The sequence below is a fragment of the Manis javanica genome, chromosome 12 (genome assembly GCF_040802235.1).
Source record: "Manis javanica isolate MJ-LG chromosome 12, MJ_LKY, whole genome shotgun sequence".
NCBI lineage: Eukaryota > Metazoa > Chordata > Mammalia > Pholidota > Manidae > Manis > Manis javanica.
The window spans coordinates 68,454,754-68,468,472 of NC_133167.1; the positions used below are offsets into that span (position 1 = coordinate 68,454,754).

At 50.9% G+C, this 13,719-nt stretch overlaps 1 protein-coding gene across 3 annotated transcripts in view; it reads left to right on the forward strand.

The window, feature by feature from the left end:
• Positions 1–12,522, forward strand: part of SH2D4A (SH2 domain containing 4A) — a 52,058-nt gene extending 39,536 nt beyond the window's left edge. For all 3 annotated transcript variants that reach the window (XM_037015023.2, XM_037015024.2, XM_073218785.1), the window contains 2 exons: positions 11,458–11,678; positions 12,105–12,522. In XM_037015023.2, the coding sequence (XP_036870918.2) occupies positions 11,458–11,678; positions 12,105–12,197 (314 nt within the window). In that variant the 3' untranslated portion in view covers positions 12,198–12,522. The remainder of the gene's footprint in view (positions 1–11,457; positions 11,679–12,104) is intronic.
• The last annotated feature ends 1,197 nt before the right edge of the window (positions 12,523–13,719 follow it).

Consider the following 13,719-nt stretch of genomic DNA (forward strand, 5'->3'; position numbering starts at 1 on the left):
AGGCGAGCTGGTGCTCTCGTGGCTGCCTCCTGGTGTTCCAGGGGGTTGGAGACCTGGGCCTGCTTCGAGGTGGCGTGCACGGGTCCCTCCCCAGGGCGCTTTTCCTCCCGCACCCTGGGGGGACTTCCCTGTGGATCTGTAGCCCCCCTTGCTAAACGGTGCAACCACAGAATTGTGAATACTCAAAGCCGGGAGTTTGGGCAGAGGGCTTTGTGAAGGAACTCTGTGGTTGGTATTTTTCTATTTTTTTTTTAATATTCTGGAGATGTGGTTAATATTGGTTCATTTGGAGATTTAATGCTCGCAGTCATTTTGGAGGGCTGTGAAAATGCTGTCGTGCATATCTGAAAGCCTCCTGCCTTGCTGAGACCTTTCAGTGGGAGAAAGTTCTGGGTTTCATCATGATGTGAATGACCGGGTCCATTTGGCCTCCTAGATTGGCCTCCAGCCTGGTCTCCATCTCTGTCCCCTCCTCACCATAACCAAACTGCAGTGAGAGGAAAACCCAAGGCCCCTCCGGGCTCCACAGAGCCCGCTTGGTGGCTGCTCCAGACCTGTCCGAAACCGCATCCCCTGCCTCGCTGGCTGCTCCCCGACAGTCATCTCCCTCCTGCCCCTGCACACGGTGCTTGTGCCTACCTCAGGCCTTAGCAGTTATCTGTCTTGAAAGTCCTCCATGGCCAGTTCTCAGGGAACTGGCTCACATGCTCCTGGAGGCTCAGGGGCCCCACATCTGCTGCTCAGGCAGCAGGCTGGGACGCGGGAGCCTGCAGCTCAGCTCACAGCCCGGCTCTGCGGGGCCCCTTCCGGCTCAGGACGGCCAGTCCCGTCCCGTCAGGCTTTCCATGGAGTGCTGGGGCTCCCCCACAGCCTGGAGGATTCTGCTCCCTTCCCTCATCCAATGAGTGATTTTTCTGACTGAAATACTTAAATGAAAGAGAGTGTGGAGGAAACTCTAAACCCAACGTGTAGCAAGTGTTCCCCCCACTCTCCAGACACGGTGAGTGTTAGATCTGCATTTACTTCATGCCTCCTTTTCTTAGGAAGAAATGAAACCTGACAGCGAATTAAGGCCCCCGTTTTTACTTCCTTCTCGATTCTATTTCCTTCTCTCCTTCTCCACAAGTGAACCACTCTTGTGAGGCGGTCCTTCTATCCATATTTTTATACTTTTATTATATATGTGTGTATTTCTGTAAAATATATTAGTAATATATAGAACATGCTTGTATATCTTTCTAGAAAACATATATATAGTATTGTATTTAACATTTACATGGTATTATACACATTCTTCTGCAACTTTTAACATTATGTTCTTTGGATTCTTTTGTTTATAAATATAGACTGGATCATTCATTTTACATACTGTACAGTATTTTATAATATACATATATGTTATTTATAATGTACTTACATATGCTATAAAACATGTTTTATATGTGTACAGTAAGATAATTATATTTTATTACACATGCACATCATTGATTCATCCCTTCTACATTTGGTACAGTTTTTTGCTGTTACAGAAAATGATACACTGTACATCCTTGCCCGTGTTTCATTGTGAAATTTCTTCAGGGTGTATATCTAGAAGTGGAACTGCTGGGATGCAGGGTGTGTGCATCTCTAATTATATTAAGCATTGCCAGGTGCCCTCCAAAGCGACGATGAACCCATACTCCCACCTGCTGTGCCGCAGAGCCTGTTTTCCCACCTTCTTGCCATACCTGGTGTTGCCAGGCTCCTTTCCCACTAGTCTTAGGGGCCCACTGTGCCCACATTATTTTAATTTGCACCGATTTGTAGTGAGGTTGAGCCTTTCAAGGTTCCTGGCTGGGTGAGTGTCTTCTTCTGTAATTATTTGTAATCGTTTGACCATTTTTCCAATAAATTGAGTTTTTAATATTGATCTATAGGCTTGGGATATTCTAGGTGCTGATCCTCTGTCAGATGAGGGGTTGCATGTATCTTCTACTTTGTGATTTGCCTGTTAGCTTTTGTGCACAGTTTGAGGTGTAGATGTTTTTCATTTCAGTGAGGTTGAGTTTAGCTATTTTTCCTATGGCTTTTGATTGTTTTATAATACACAATCCACCTATAATTTGTTTTTGTGTATGAGCTGTGGTGTAGAGACCCAATTTATTCTTTTTCATACAAGTGGCCAATTGTCTCAACATCATTCATTACATAATTAAATAGTTCTTCCTTTCTCCACTTGATTTGTAATGCTACCTCGGTTGATGCCATGATCCCGTATATGGGGATTACTGTGTAGAAAAGGCTTGAGCAGGTCAGGTTCTCCCTCCTACTCCTTTGAATTGTCTTAACTTTTCTTGGCCCCTTGATATGCTCACAAAACTGTTAGGGGAACATGTCAAGGAATGGGAATATTTGAATGGAATTGCATTGAATTTATAGATTAATTTGGAGAGATAATTGCCATCTTTGTTATTGTATCTTTCCATCCATGGACATGGTAAATCTCTCCTTACATTTCATTTTAAATTGTTAGATTAATTTCCCACACATACATGTACCTTTAAAAAAAGGCAAATTAGATTTGCCCTATGTACTGATAATTTGTTTGTATTTTAAAAGGATTTCTAAAAATCATGTAATTGGCTGTTATTGGTGTAAGGAATTATGTTTTTATATGTTGATCTTGAATCTAGTCACCCTGTTGAACTCTCTTACTAACTCTAATTAATTCAAACAAAAAATTGTTTGTCAGAAGATTCTGTTAGAGCTTAAGGGCAATATGTGCCAAGCATTATACTGCACACTTATTTCCACCGTATGGGAAAAGAACCTAGGAACTAAGATGTTGAGTTCTTTCCAACATCTACCACTAGCTGGGGGCAGGGTCCACATCCAGACCCCAACCCATCTAACTTCAAACCCACAGCCTGGCTGACTGCTAACAGTGGGGGCTCCCACATCATGTGCTTTATATAACCTGTGAAATTTTAATCAGTGGACAGTAATAGCACAGAGATTGTTTCTTCAATAAAGGAATGAGTTCTCTAAATCTCACTGTCAATGGAGAGGTCCCAGTGGCCAGGAGCCCTCCTTCAGCAGTGTTGCCCCTTCCCCAACCAGGAGAAGAAGGAAAAACCACATTTTTATGTGGACACTGTTTTGCTCACTCCCAGGTAGAATCCTAGGAAGCAGATATTTAACATTCAGACCTTTAATAAGGTGCCCCAAGTGTTTGGGATAATAGAAATGCAGGCAATATTACGATTGTGGCAGTGGTTACCCAACTGTATACCTTTGCCAAAACAAATTCGTGAATTCTGCTGTATGTAAATTATATCTCAAGCTGATTTTTTTTTTAATGGAATACTCCCAAATTAGCACAGAGTTTTCTTAGTTCCTAGCGGGCTTGGCACAAGACTCCAAGATGAGCATGCCAGGTTTGAGTGGCATTTTCTCCCTTGTAGTAGCATCTACACTGTAGAGTAGGTTTCTAAAAGTAACTCGGCTAATCCACGTACAGAGCATTTCTATTATTAGGGCTTACCAGCCCTGAGCCGTTCAAGGGTCAGCTCATCCTGCCCTTCTCTTCATTCTAATCCTGACCTCACCACAAAATCCTGTCATGTACAAGCAGTAAGCAGCTTCCATAAAGTAGACCTTAATCACTACAAAAATGCCCTGTGCTAGTCCACAAGTATTTGTTTAGGACCTGTCCTTAAAAAGCCCAGAAGCCAGGAGGTCATCCCAGAAGGCTTCGTGCTTTGGAAGGATGAAAGGACAGCAGCCCTTCAAACAGGGCGTAAAGCTGTCTGGAGCATCTGGCAGAGCCCTGCCAGTTAGGGTTGAGTGGGTGCTGGGAGGGGGATGCAGCGCGTCCAGCACTGCTGGTGTCTTATATTCTGTTTCCTAGATTGGTTATCTCCACACCAGACTTGATTAAGTCTGCAATTTTGTCTCCTGAAGGATTGTTTCCTTCTCTCTTCATCTCCTTTTATCTCCTCGAGCCCTGTGGTCCTTCACTGATCAGTTCAGGACCAGCTTGACCCTCAAATACAAGTCTAGCTTTTATTCATCTCCCTCTTGCATCTGGTCAGCACAGGGTAGCAGGCTTGAGGATGGGCCTCATGGTCTAGAATGTCCGTAAGTTGGTGGCAAACGCTGGGGAGCCCACCTGGCTAAATTTAACATCCTGATATGCAAAGTCGTTTTCCTTATTCTGAGTCTCCAAAGTGTGTTAGTGTATCATTCACTGTACTCAGTAACATGCTTTTTTTATGCTTCATGGAGAAACGGGCCAAAGAACAACAGCAAAAAAAAAAACCCCGAAGCTTGAAGGTCTGTCCAGAAACCCACAGATGCATTTCTTCATCCTGTCCACCAGCATTTTCCTACTTGTGTTAAATACACAACAATGTCCAGGAGCTTAGCAGCCAGCAAGGACCATGAGTGGGAAGGTGGGAATAAAATAGAAATGAATGTATAAACAAATTCCTGATTTAGGAATTTTCTAATTGCTTCTGTTGTTTTTAGGAGAATTCACTTGCTTTATGCATCAGTAGTGGATCATTATTCCCCTGAAATGTAATTAACACTTACTCAAATATGGATACAATTAGATTGTCCATCAGATATTTCCACCCTGATTTGTTCCTTGCCAGTGTCTTCTGCAGTTATGACATATAATTGAACCTATCCTGCAAACATTTTAGTCCCAATATTTTATGTGTTAAGCTACTTAAAAAGCAAATCCCTTTAACATCGGATATCAGCACAGTTCACACTGCAGCTGTTTTGATTACTTCTATTTTTACACATCCCTCCAGACTGCCATTCTCCTTGGGGAGGAAGTTCTGCCCATCTCTGCAGAGGCAGATCCTCCCTGTAACTCAAGTCCCAAGAGATGCTGTGGCCCGGGGGTGTCCAGTGTCCCTCTCCTCCTGGCACTGTGCCTTCCACAGCCCATTTAGGAGTGAGTGCACTGCAATCCCAAGATTTGTTTGGGGATAAAATTTTAATGAATCCGGGAATTAGCTCCCATAAGTGATAATCTGTCCTTTAATTCTTTTGCTGAGGAGTGGAGATTTTTTCACTGTAGATTCATCAAAATTCTGCCCACCTCCCACAAAGGGATTTCCAAGGTTCTGTCTTAACTAAACATAAATTACTGACTCGTGTGACTTCTCAAAGTCACACAAAAGTACACATCCTGCCTCATTTGAACATATGATTCATACACTTCATGGAGTGTGACAGGCTGTGGCCAGTGGCTGGAATATGTCACTGCTTGTCTGTGGCAAAGAAGGGCAGCTGGCAGTCCCTTCCTGCCCTTGAGACAGACCAGCAAGGCTTCAGCATGAAGCCCTGGGAATCCACTTACATTTCAGCATGAAGGCTTCATCGACACTCATGACATCGAAACATTTTGTCTGGATTATTCTTCATCGCTCTCCTGTGTGACTGCCTGTAGAAGTGCAGTTTTCTGAAGTAGCTGAAGATGAAACAGATGCTAAAGCTACACACATTTATTCAGATTTCAGAAGAGCTAGCTTTTCTGCAGCAAATCCTGTGCAGCGCTGGCTTTTCTGGAAGACCCTGACATCATCTATGCCCCAGTGCGGCCAGCTTACTGCAGAGATGTTAGTATCTTTTTCCACTGATGTTGAGAGTTGTCCATTAACCCCAAAGCCTTCTCTGACTTGAGTTTTTCCAGCAGGTATGGGGCCTGCCTGCGCGGGAGCTCACAGCCCCGTTCCAGACACCGGGGGGCTCCAGCCTTCCCATCCCCTTTGGGCGCAGGGGGGACCTAAAGGGACCTCGAGGCCAGGGAGAGGTGGTGGGTGGGTGAGGGGCAAAGGAGAGTGCCTCTCAAGGGGGGTTCTGCTGCTGAGAGAAGTATTTTGAAATCCACACTGTCGTCAGGCTTTCTTTGCTGTCACATGCTTTGTGTACTGGATTTCTACTGCCCCAGCCAGAGGGCGTTGACACCACTTCTCTCCGCCAGGGGAAGAGGTGGCAGAGTGTAGGGGTTAAGAGGCACCTCTGGGGCCACACTGCCTGAGTCCAAAGCCCAGGTCCCCACCGGCCAGCTGCGTGGCCTCAGGCAGGTCCCACGACTGCTGTACTGACGGTCACGCAGAGAATGTATTGCTTGCCACATAGGGTTGTTCTGAAGACCCGGTGAGTTCACATGTAAGTACCTGGAACAAGGCCCCAGGCTTTGGCTGTAATTTTAACCTTTGATTATTAAGGAGACGCGATGGACCATAGTTTAAGAGCTCTGAGCACTTTCCTCCTGCCCCAGGCGCCCAAGCCCACAAGACTGAATGCCGGCCACTCCGTGCGTCTCCATCCCGATAGAGACTGAGGCTGGTCCCAGAGCCTCTCGGAAACACTTCCTTTCAACACGGAAGGGGTGAAGGAGAGCATAACGTAGGAGGCAGCTGAAGGGGGAAAATACCGAGCTGTCTTTCAACTGTAAGACCCCCAGGGGCTAATGTGGTCACTCTTGAGTCCGGCAGGGTTGTCACTTGGAAATAAGTTTTAAGTGGAAACTTTTAAGTCAGTTTTTCTTTCATTCACCCCCTTCTCTGGGCAGACTGCAGTATGGGACTTGGAGGTCGCCTGAGTAGCAGAGGCGCGCCCCTTCATGACGCTGCCTGGCGCCGTCCCCCTGCACTGCATTCTGGGCAGCCAAGAGGCAGAGACAGTATGAGCAGCAGAGCCATAGGGCAGCGCCCAGGTGGCCCAGCAGCCCCGCGCATGCGCAGTGAGGACGTGGGGGGCTTTTCTGTCCTCAGGAGTGTGAACCTGAGCTTGGGAGAGGTGGCAGAGGTCACTGATAGTGCAGGTGACTTAATCACTGAAGACTGTGCCTTTATGTTGCCCAGGTGAGACATGAACACCTCTTTGTGCAATAAATGCTCATATTTTATTTTCAGCCAATTCCAGGAAAAGTCCATGAGCCTGGGGGCATAAAAGCTGACTGGTGAGAGTGGGGGACAGAGCCCTGGCCCACCACGAGTCCTGTAGCCTGGGGCCTGCGCCCTTCCCGCCGCGGGTCCCCCACCTGCAGAAAGGGGATGGTAGTAGGCTTGTGTGGGGCACGTGGGAGGACGCCGTGGAAGGGCCCGTGGAGGCGTGCTGAGCGGCGTGAGGTGCCAGCGCAGGGATGGCGCTGTGGGTGGGCTGCCTGGGGTCAGCGCGCCGTGACGGCTCGGTGATTCAGTTCTCTCGCTGGTTACTAGAGGTCAGCGACACAGCCTTTGCCCGGCGCTGTGAGGACCGTGAGGTCCTGCACACTTGGAGGAGTGCCAGGCCGACGGTGAGAGCTGCAGGTGCCGTTGTTATCTGGTTCTCTTCCACTTGGTTTTAAGCACCTATTTTCCAGATGCTGGAAGTAGGGCAGGCAGATGTGCATATATAAACAAAGTGAAGCCTGGCAGTGCTGCAGAGAAACATGGAGGGCACCTTTGGGCCACTGGTAACAATTCTCAGGCCACAGGTAGTGGCTGCTTTTAAGTGCCCCTGGGAAGGAAGTTTCTGACTTGATTATAATGAATTTATTTGTTAGCTCTTTCCTGAGCGTCTTCTAAGTGACAGGTGCTGAGAAATAGATAAGATGTGGTAGTTGCTTTCTAGGAGCTCACAGGACAGGGGTGGGGCAGGGAGACACACAGCAGAATGTGCTGTGAGCACTGACAGAGCTGTGACTGCGGGAGCTGAGGTTGGGGGGGAGCCCGTGAGGCCTCGAGTGGGCCGGGTGAATACCCAGCTGGGGCGGGAGCAGGCAAGATCTTGTGTGGGCCAGGTGAGTGCCCACCTGGGGCGGGAGCAGGAGAGACCTCCGGTGGCCCGGGTAAGTGCCCAGCTGGGGTGGGAACCCCTGACACCTCAGGTAGGCTGGGTGAGTGCCCAGCTGGGGTGGGAACCCCTGACACCTCAGGTGGGCCAGGTGAGTGCCCAGCTGGGGTAGGAGTAGGTGAGACCTCGGGTGGGCCGGGTGAGTGCCCAGCTGGGGTGGGAGTAGGGGAGACCTTGGATAGGCAGTCAGCTGGAGGTAGAAGTGGGAGCTTAGCGGGCCTAGGGGAACCTGAGACCTACAGCTCAGGGGGAAATCAGGAAGCTTCGTGCCATTGAGCTGGCTCTTGGAGAATGAGTTGGTACTTCGGGGAGGAAGCTGTGGAGCGGGGCACCAGTGGGCCTGTCCTCCTTCTGTAGGAGTGTCACTGCTGCTGGGTTTCCAGCCAGCACCCTCCTAGAGTTTCTGAGTTTTTTCAGGTCTCCTGAGAACTGTTCACCCTCTCCAGTGGTTTTCCTGGGCCTGCCAGGGAGCCTTAAACCTCCACTCCAGAGGGCCTTACAGCTGCACTGTCCAGTGTGACCACTGGCCACATGTGGCTTTTTATATTGAAATTAATGAAAATTAAATAAAATTAAAGGTTGAGTTCTCTCAGTCACACTGACCGCATTTCAGCTGCTCAGTAGGCACATGTGGCCAGCAAGGTATTTCCATCATCACAGGGAATTCTGTGGAACAGTACTGTTCTAGAAGCACCTGGCATCATGCAGCGAGGGGCGCTTGCCCTCAACTCCAGCCATGTGAACCTCCGAGCTCGCAGAAGCCGGCGCGGCTACCACAGCCTCTTCAGAAGACCCTGTGCAGGGTCCTTGGTGTCTGCTGGGCCCTGTAGTTCTGCCGCACCCTGCCCGGATTCAGCTCTAAACACACTGCCCCTGTGTGGAGGAGACCTGGTGTATTTCAAAAACTGATGATGTTTATTTACCCCTTTTCACTAGCACAGAAATCCTCCTATGACATCTGAAAGGTTTGGTTCTTTTAATATGTGGGAAGAGAGCTGGTAAAAATGAGGCAGCCTGGGGTGTCACCACTTTTGGAGAGGCTGGGTGGAGACCACGGCTTCAGAATTCCGAGTCGTGCCCGGGGAAGTCGATCAGGGGATAAGTACTGTGAGGAGGCAGCCTGCGTCCACAGTGATTAGTACCTGACCCTGGATTTTGGCTTTGCGTTCGAGAGCTCTATTTGTGGGCAGCCCAGGCTCACTGCTGGCCAGCTGGCGCAGCCAGCCCACTGCTGTTGTTGGGATCGTGAGAAATTATACATGGACCTGCATCAGTGGAGGCTCCAAGAGAGGGTGCTCTTCAGGAACGGCAGTCCTGCTGTGATGCAATAGCACAGCCTCGGCTCCGCAGCGCTTTCCTTCCGAGTCTGCTGTCAGTACCGGGGTGTTCAGCAGCTTCCTGAATAAAATCATTTTATTGTGTTCCGGTGTCTGTGGAGGGTAGACAGTGCCCAGGTGTATGTGTAAGGGTAATAATTTCAGATTGAGAGGCTCTCAGGCAGTTTGAGGTGGAGCTACTCTGACCTGATTTCAGGAGGAATTCAGCCCAGGGTTGGTTATAATTCTCCAGAATAGCTCTTGTTTGGGGAACCGAAATCCATCTGGGTAACATTCAGATGTAAATTACACCATCTGCCTAAGCAACTGCGGATTGCACAGTTAGCCTGCTGTGAGTCTGGAGGAGAGAGAAGTCTTGTCCCTAACGCCGCCCCACTGTCCCTCATGGTTTATCAGCCCCTGGGCTCTGCAGGGCAGTAACTGGGTGGGTGAAACTGTCCCTGGTCATGTGCGGTCACCGGGCAGCCTGGTTACCTGTTGCCTTGTTTCCACTTTTGGTGTCACCTGAAATTGATCAGCGGGACAGGTGTGTTTGGAAAGCTAAATCGGCCCCGGCAAGCAGCGTGGTGTTCGCTAGCCCTGGCTGGGCCTCCTCTGAGCGCCTGACATGGCTGGCACGGCAGCCATGCCCAGGTCCCCACTGTCCCCAGAGGCTCAGAACCTGCTGTGCCTATAGATGCCAGCGGATCCATCTCACCCAGGAGAGGCAGGGAGCTACAGGCTGTGCTGGAGATAACATGCAGGCCGCAGATGCTTCCAGGCAACACAGTGGAGTGGGAGGCCCTGCAGGACAGGACAGGAGACTGCCTCACTTCAGGGCCCCTTCCTGTGTGTGGGGAGACTGCCAGGCCTCCCCGCACCTCATTCTCACCCCGCCATCACTGCACCTGAGCCTCCTGCCCCGCGCTTTGGAGAGCAGGCCCTGGGGGCCCCCGGATGGAGCACAGGAGAAGGCAGGACAGAGGCTGGGTCAATCTTTGCTGGGGAAGAACAGGCAGTTTTTATTAAAGTTCTGCTAAAAAAATTTATAAATAAATGTTTCATTTTACATTTTACTCTGGATAATTGGGTTCGATTCTCAATTAACTTCATTAATAAGAGTAACAGACTATGATAATCCATTGCCTTTTCACTGGGAGGGTTTTGTCTGTTTGTTTTCCTAATAATATCCTGAGTATCACCCCGGAGCTGATGGTGGCATCTGTCTGCTGAAGTGAAAAGGGCCTCTAGGAGAATGTGGCTCCTCCTCCCAAGTGGAGCTCGCTGGATAACATGCCCTGTCTTTCTGAGAGGCGTTTGTGCGCATTCTGTGTGTGTGATAACATCACGATTCATCTGAGGAATTAAATAGGAGTAAGAAGGAAACTGTATATGAGTCAGACCTCATGGGCTTGGACAAATTAGGCAAAAGGCTGGTCTGAATTAGTGTGAATTCATGAGGCATATGAGCTATAAATGTGTGTGTGTGTGTGTGTGTGTGTAATATATACATTGTATATATAATGTATATGTAATGTGTTACACAGAATGTAATATATGTCATATATAACTTCATGTATATGAAGCATTTCATTCTTTTGAATACATATGAAGACATGTGAAGACATAAGTGTGTAAACATTTACACACACACGTAAGTACAGATACACTTTTATTCCTTGAATGCCAATAAACGCCATGTAGGAGCAGTTGCAGCACAGGGTGTTCAGCAGGCCTGGGGCGGCCCTGGTTCTTCACTAACCTGCCGACTCCCAGGCTGGTGTCTCTCAGCATCAGCACGATCGGCATTTGGGGCCAGATCACTCTTTGCTGGGGGGTGCCCTGGGCTCAGTGGGAGGTTTAGCAGTGCACCAGCCCCACCGGCCAGTGACAACCAAATCTATCTCTGCCATGTCCAGACGCTGCTCTAGCCGAGAGCCACTGTTCAGGACTAGGATCCTTTCTCAGGCCTCACCAAGTGCCTCCCTGGCCCAGCCCTCCCAGTAGGCCTGGCAAGGGCTCCCCAGGCTCAGCAGCCATCTCACACCTATGCCACCGAACCCGGGTGTGGGAGGGAAATGGATTCTCCAGGTCACATGTGTGCCCCCGGCCCTTGGCTTCCTCAGCCTTCCCTCGCCAATGGCCAAATGTTAGGCACGCTGCTGTGCTGCATGCCTGAGAGCCTCAAGGTGGGCTTCAAGTTGCCCTTCCCTTTCACTAATCGCGACCCACACAGCTGTGCTAAACAGACGAGTTTTGGAAATGGTCTGGCCGAACCTCCTGCTTTTCCTTCCCACAGGCATTCTCACGCTAAAGAGAGCCAACGAGCTTCTGAGCACCTGCGTGCCAGGCAGCTTTCTGATCCGCGTCAGCGAAAGGATCAAAGGCTACGCCCTGTCCTACCTGTCCGAGGACGGCTGCAAGCATTTCCTCATAGACGCCTCTGGGGACTCCTACAGCTTCCTGGGGGTGGACCGGCTGCAGCACACCTCGCTGGCGGCGCTGGTGGAATACCATAAGGTAGGGCGCCCTACAGACTTCATTTCCATGAGTTGTGATCCTGCAGCTGCTCTAATCACGAAAGGCAGTTCCACGGGAAAAGACTGAGACAAGTAATGGAGGGACGAGCCTTTGAGTATTCTGCCTGATAATCAGGAGGAATTGCATTTCCTTGCCCTGGAAGCTGGTCCCTCCTAAGATACTTAGGGAGACCCCACTGGGGCAGGGAATATAGGCGATGCTAAGTGTCTGTGCTTACTGTGCCCATCTGAGAATGCTCTTAGCTTAGAACCTGAGCCCGGGAGGGAAAACCAGTCAAACTTTGTGTGAGTCCCGGGGAGGCAGGAAGCGACATGCTCTGCAGACGTGGGAAGGGCACCACCGTTATTTCGACTGTCCTAACAACCTGCCCCACAGCCCGCCTGACCTGTGTCTTCTGATTCCCAGGAGGAGCCCCTCACTTCCCTGGGGCAGGAGCGCCTTCTGTACCCCTGCGGTCAGCAGGACCAGCCGCCCGACTACATGGAGCTGTTTGGGTGATGGCCCCCAGCGTGTCCCGCGGCCTCCAGCCGGGCTTTCCTCTGGACAAATACTGATGAAATGGACATCTATGCGTGAGGCCAAAGTCCCCCTGCAGCGAGCCAGTACCTGTCAACCCAAGTATCTCAGAGCCCCCTGGAAATCCCTGCGCCAACGTTGGGCTTCAGTGTTAAAAGTACCTCTGCATCATGAGTTCCCAAAGAAAAGGGAGAAGACCCCCAATTTCAGCAGCTATCTAAGCTGAAGGATGTACCCTTAATGACGTATGTTAGTAAAAACAATAGAGAAACTGAAGCCCATTAGGGATGAAGGAGTACTTCAAGAACCGTAGCTGTGTGAGCTCCTTCCTGACCTCCACACGCCGTCTTTGCATCATCTCAAAAAGTCTCGGGTCCTGTTTGCACGAAGTTCCATGCTGGCCTCGGGAGGCTAGCAAGGAAGCCTTTCCTAGAGGCTGAGGTGACCCGGCAGACACAGTGCCCCTTGGGGGCGGGTGGGAGCCAGGATGGAAGGCACACAGGGAAACCCAAGCTGGTAATGCACATTGAATGAGGAGTTTTAAAATGTAGGATTTTAACAAGAGAGGCTCAACTCGTTGGGGGGAAAACAAACCGCCGCTGCGCACTGTGGCGGGGTAGCGTGCGTCCCGGACGCTTCCTCACCGAGAACTGGGGCCGGCCCTCACCCCATGCGCCTCGGCCCCTGTGGGCTACCCCGGACGGGGATATGCGCACGCCGGCGGAGGCCCCACTTACCAGTGACAGTGGCGGACCCGCGGACCGTTCGGGTGCTGTTTGCGGGGGGCTGTGTCCCCAAAAAGAGATGCTGGCGTGCAGCCCCGTGCCCGTGCCCTGCTGCGGGCCCGGGGTCTCTGCTGGCGCGTCAGGGTCAGAGGCGGTCCCACCGCGGGTGGCGGGCCGGAATCCGCGCCGGCGGCGGGGGGAGGAGTGGGGGGCTCGGACAGAGGCGCTCGGCGGGGCGGCTGCAGGCCGCGGCTCTCTGGGGCCTGGGACGGAGGCGCCGCCCGGCAACCTGATTTCAGACTTCCAGAAGTGAGAGAGGGGCGTGTCTCGTTCGACGCCACGGGACCCCGCGGCCGACTGTCAGGGCGGCCTGGGGGACGAAGACGGAAGTTTGTGTCGTTTCTGGGCCTGCCGCGCGTCGTGCGCCGTTTATTGCTGTGCAGCCTCATGATACAGCAGGCGCGGGCGTGGCGGCGGCGCCCGCCTGGCCCTGCAGGCGTCTTGGGCGCCCCACACCGCCGCGGGAGCCCAGCCCCAGCCCGGCGTCAGCACAAGAACGACGCAGAGGGCTGCGCAGCTGCTTGGGGAAAATACCAGTTGACAATGTAAAACAACCAGAGAAGGCAGGGCGGGTGGGGCTGGGGGGCGGGTGCCTGTGCTCCACTGAAAGGGCTTTTAAACAGACCATTGTTAGGAGTCTCTTGAAATTTCCATGTGGTTTCCAGTGTCTGAGAGAGGCTTTTGTTCCTAAGTGTGATTACACAGCCATGACATTACAG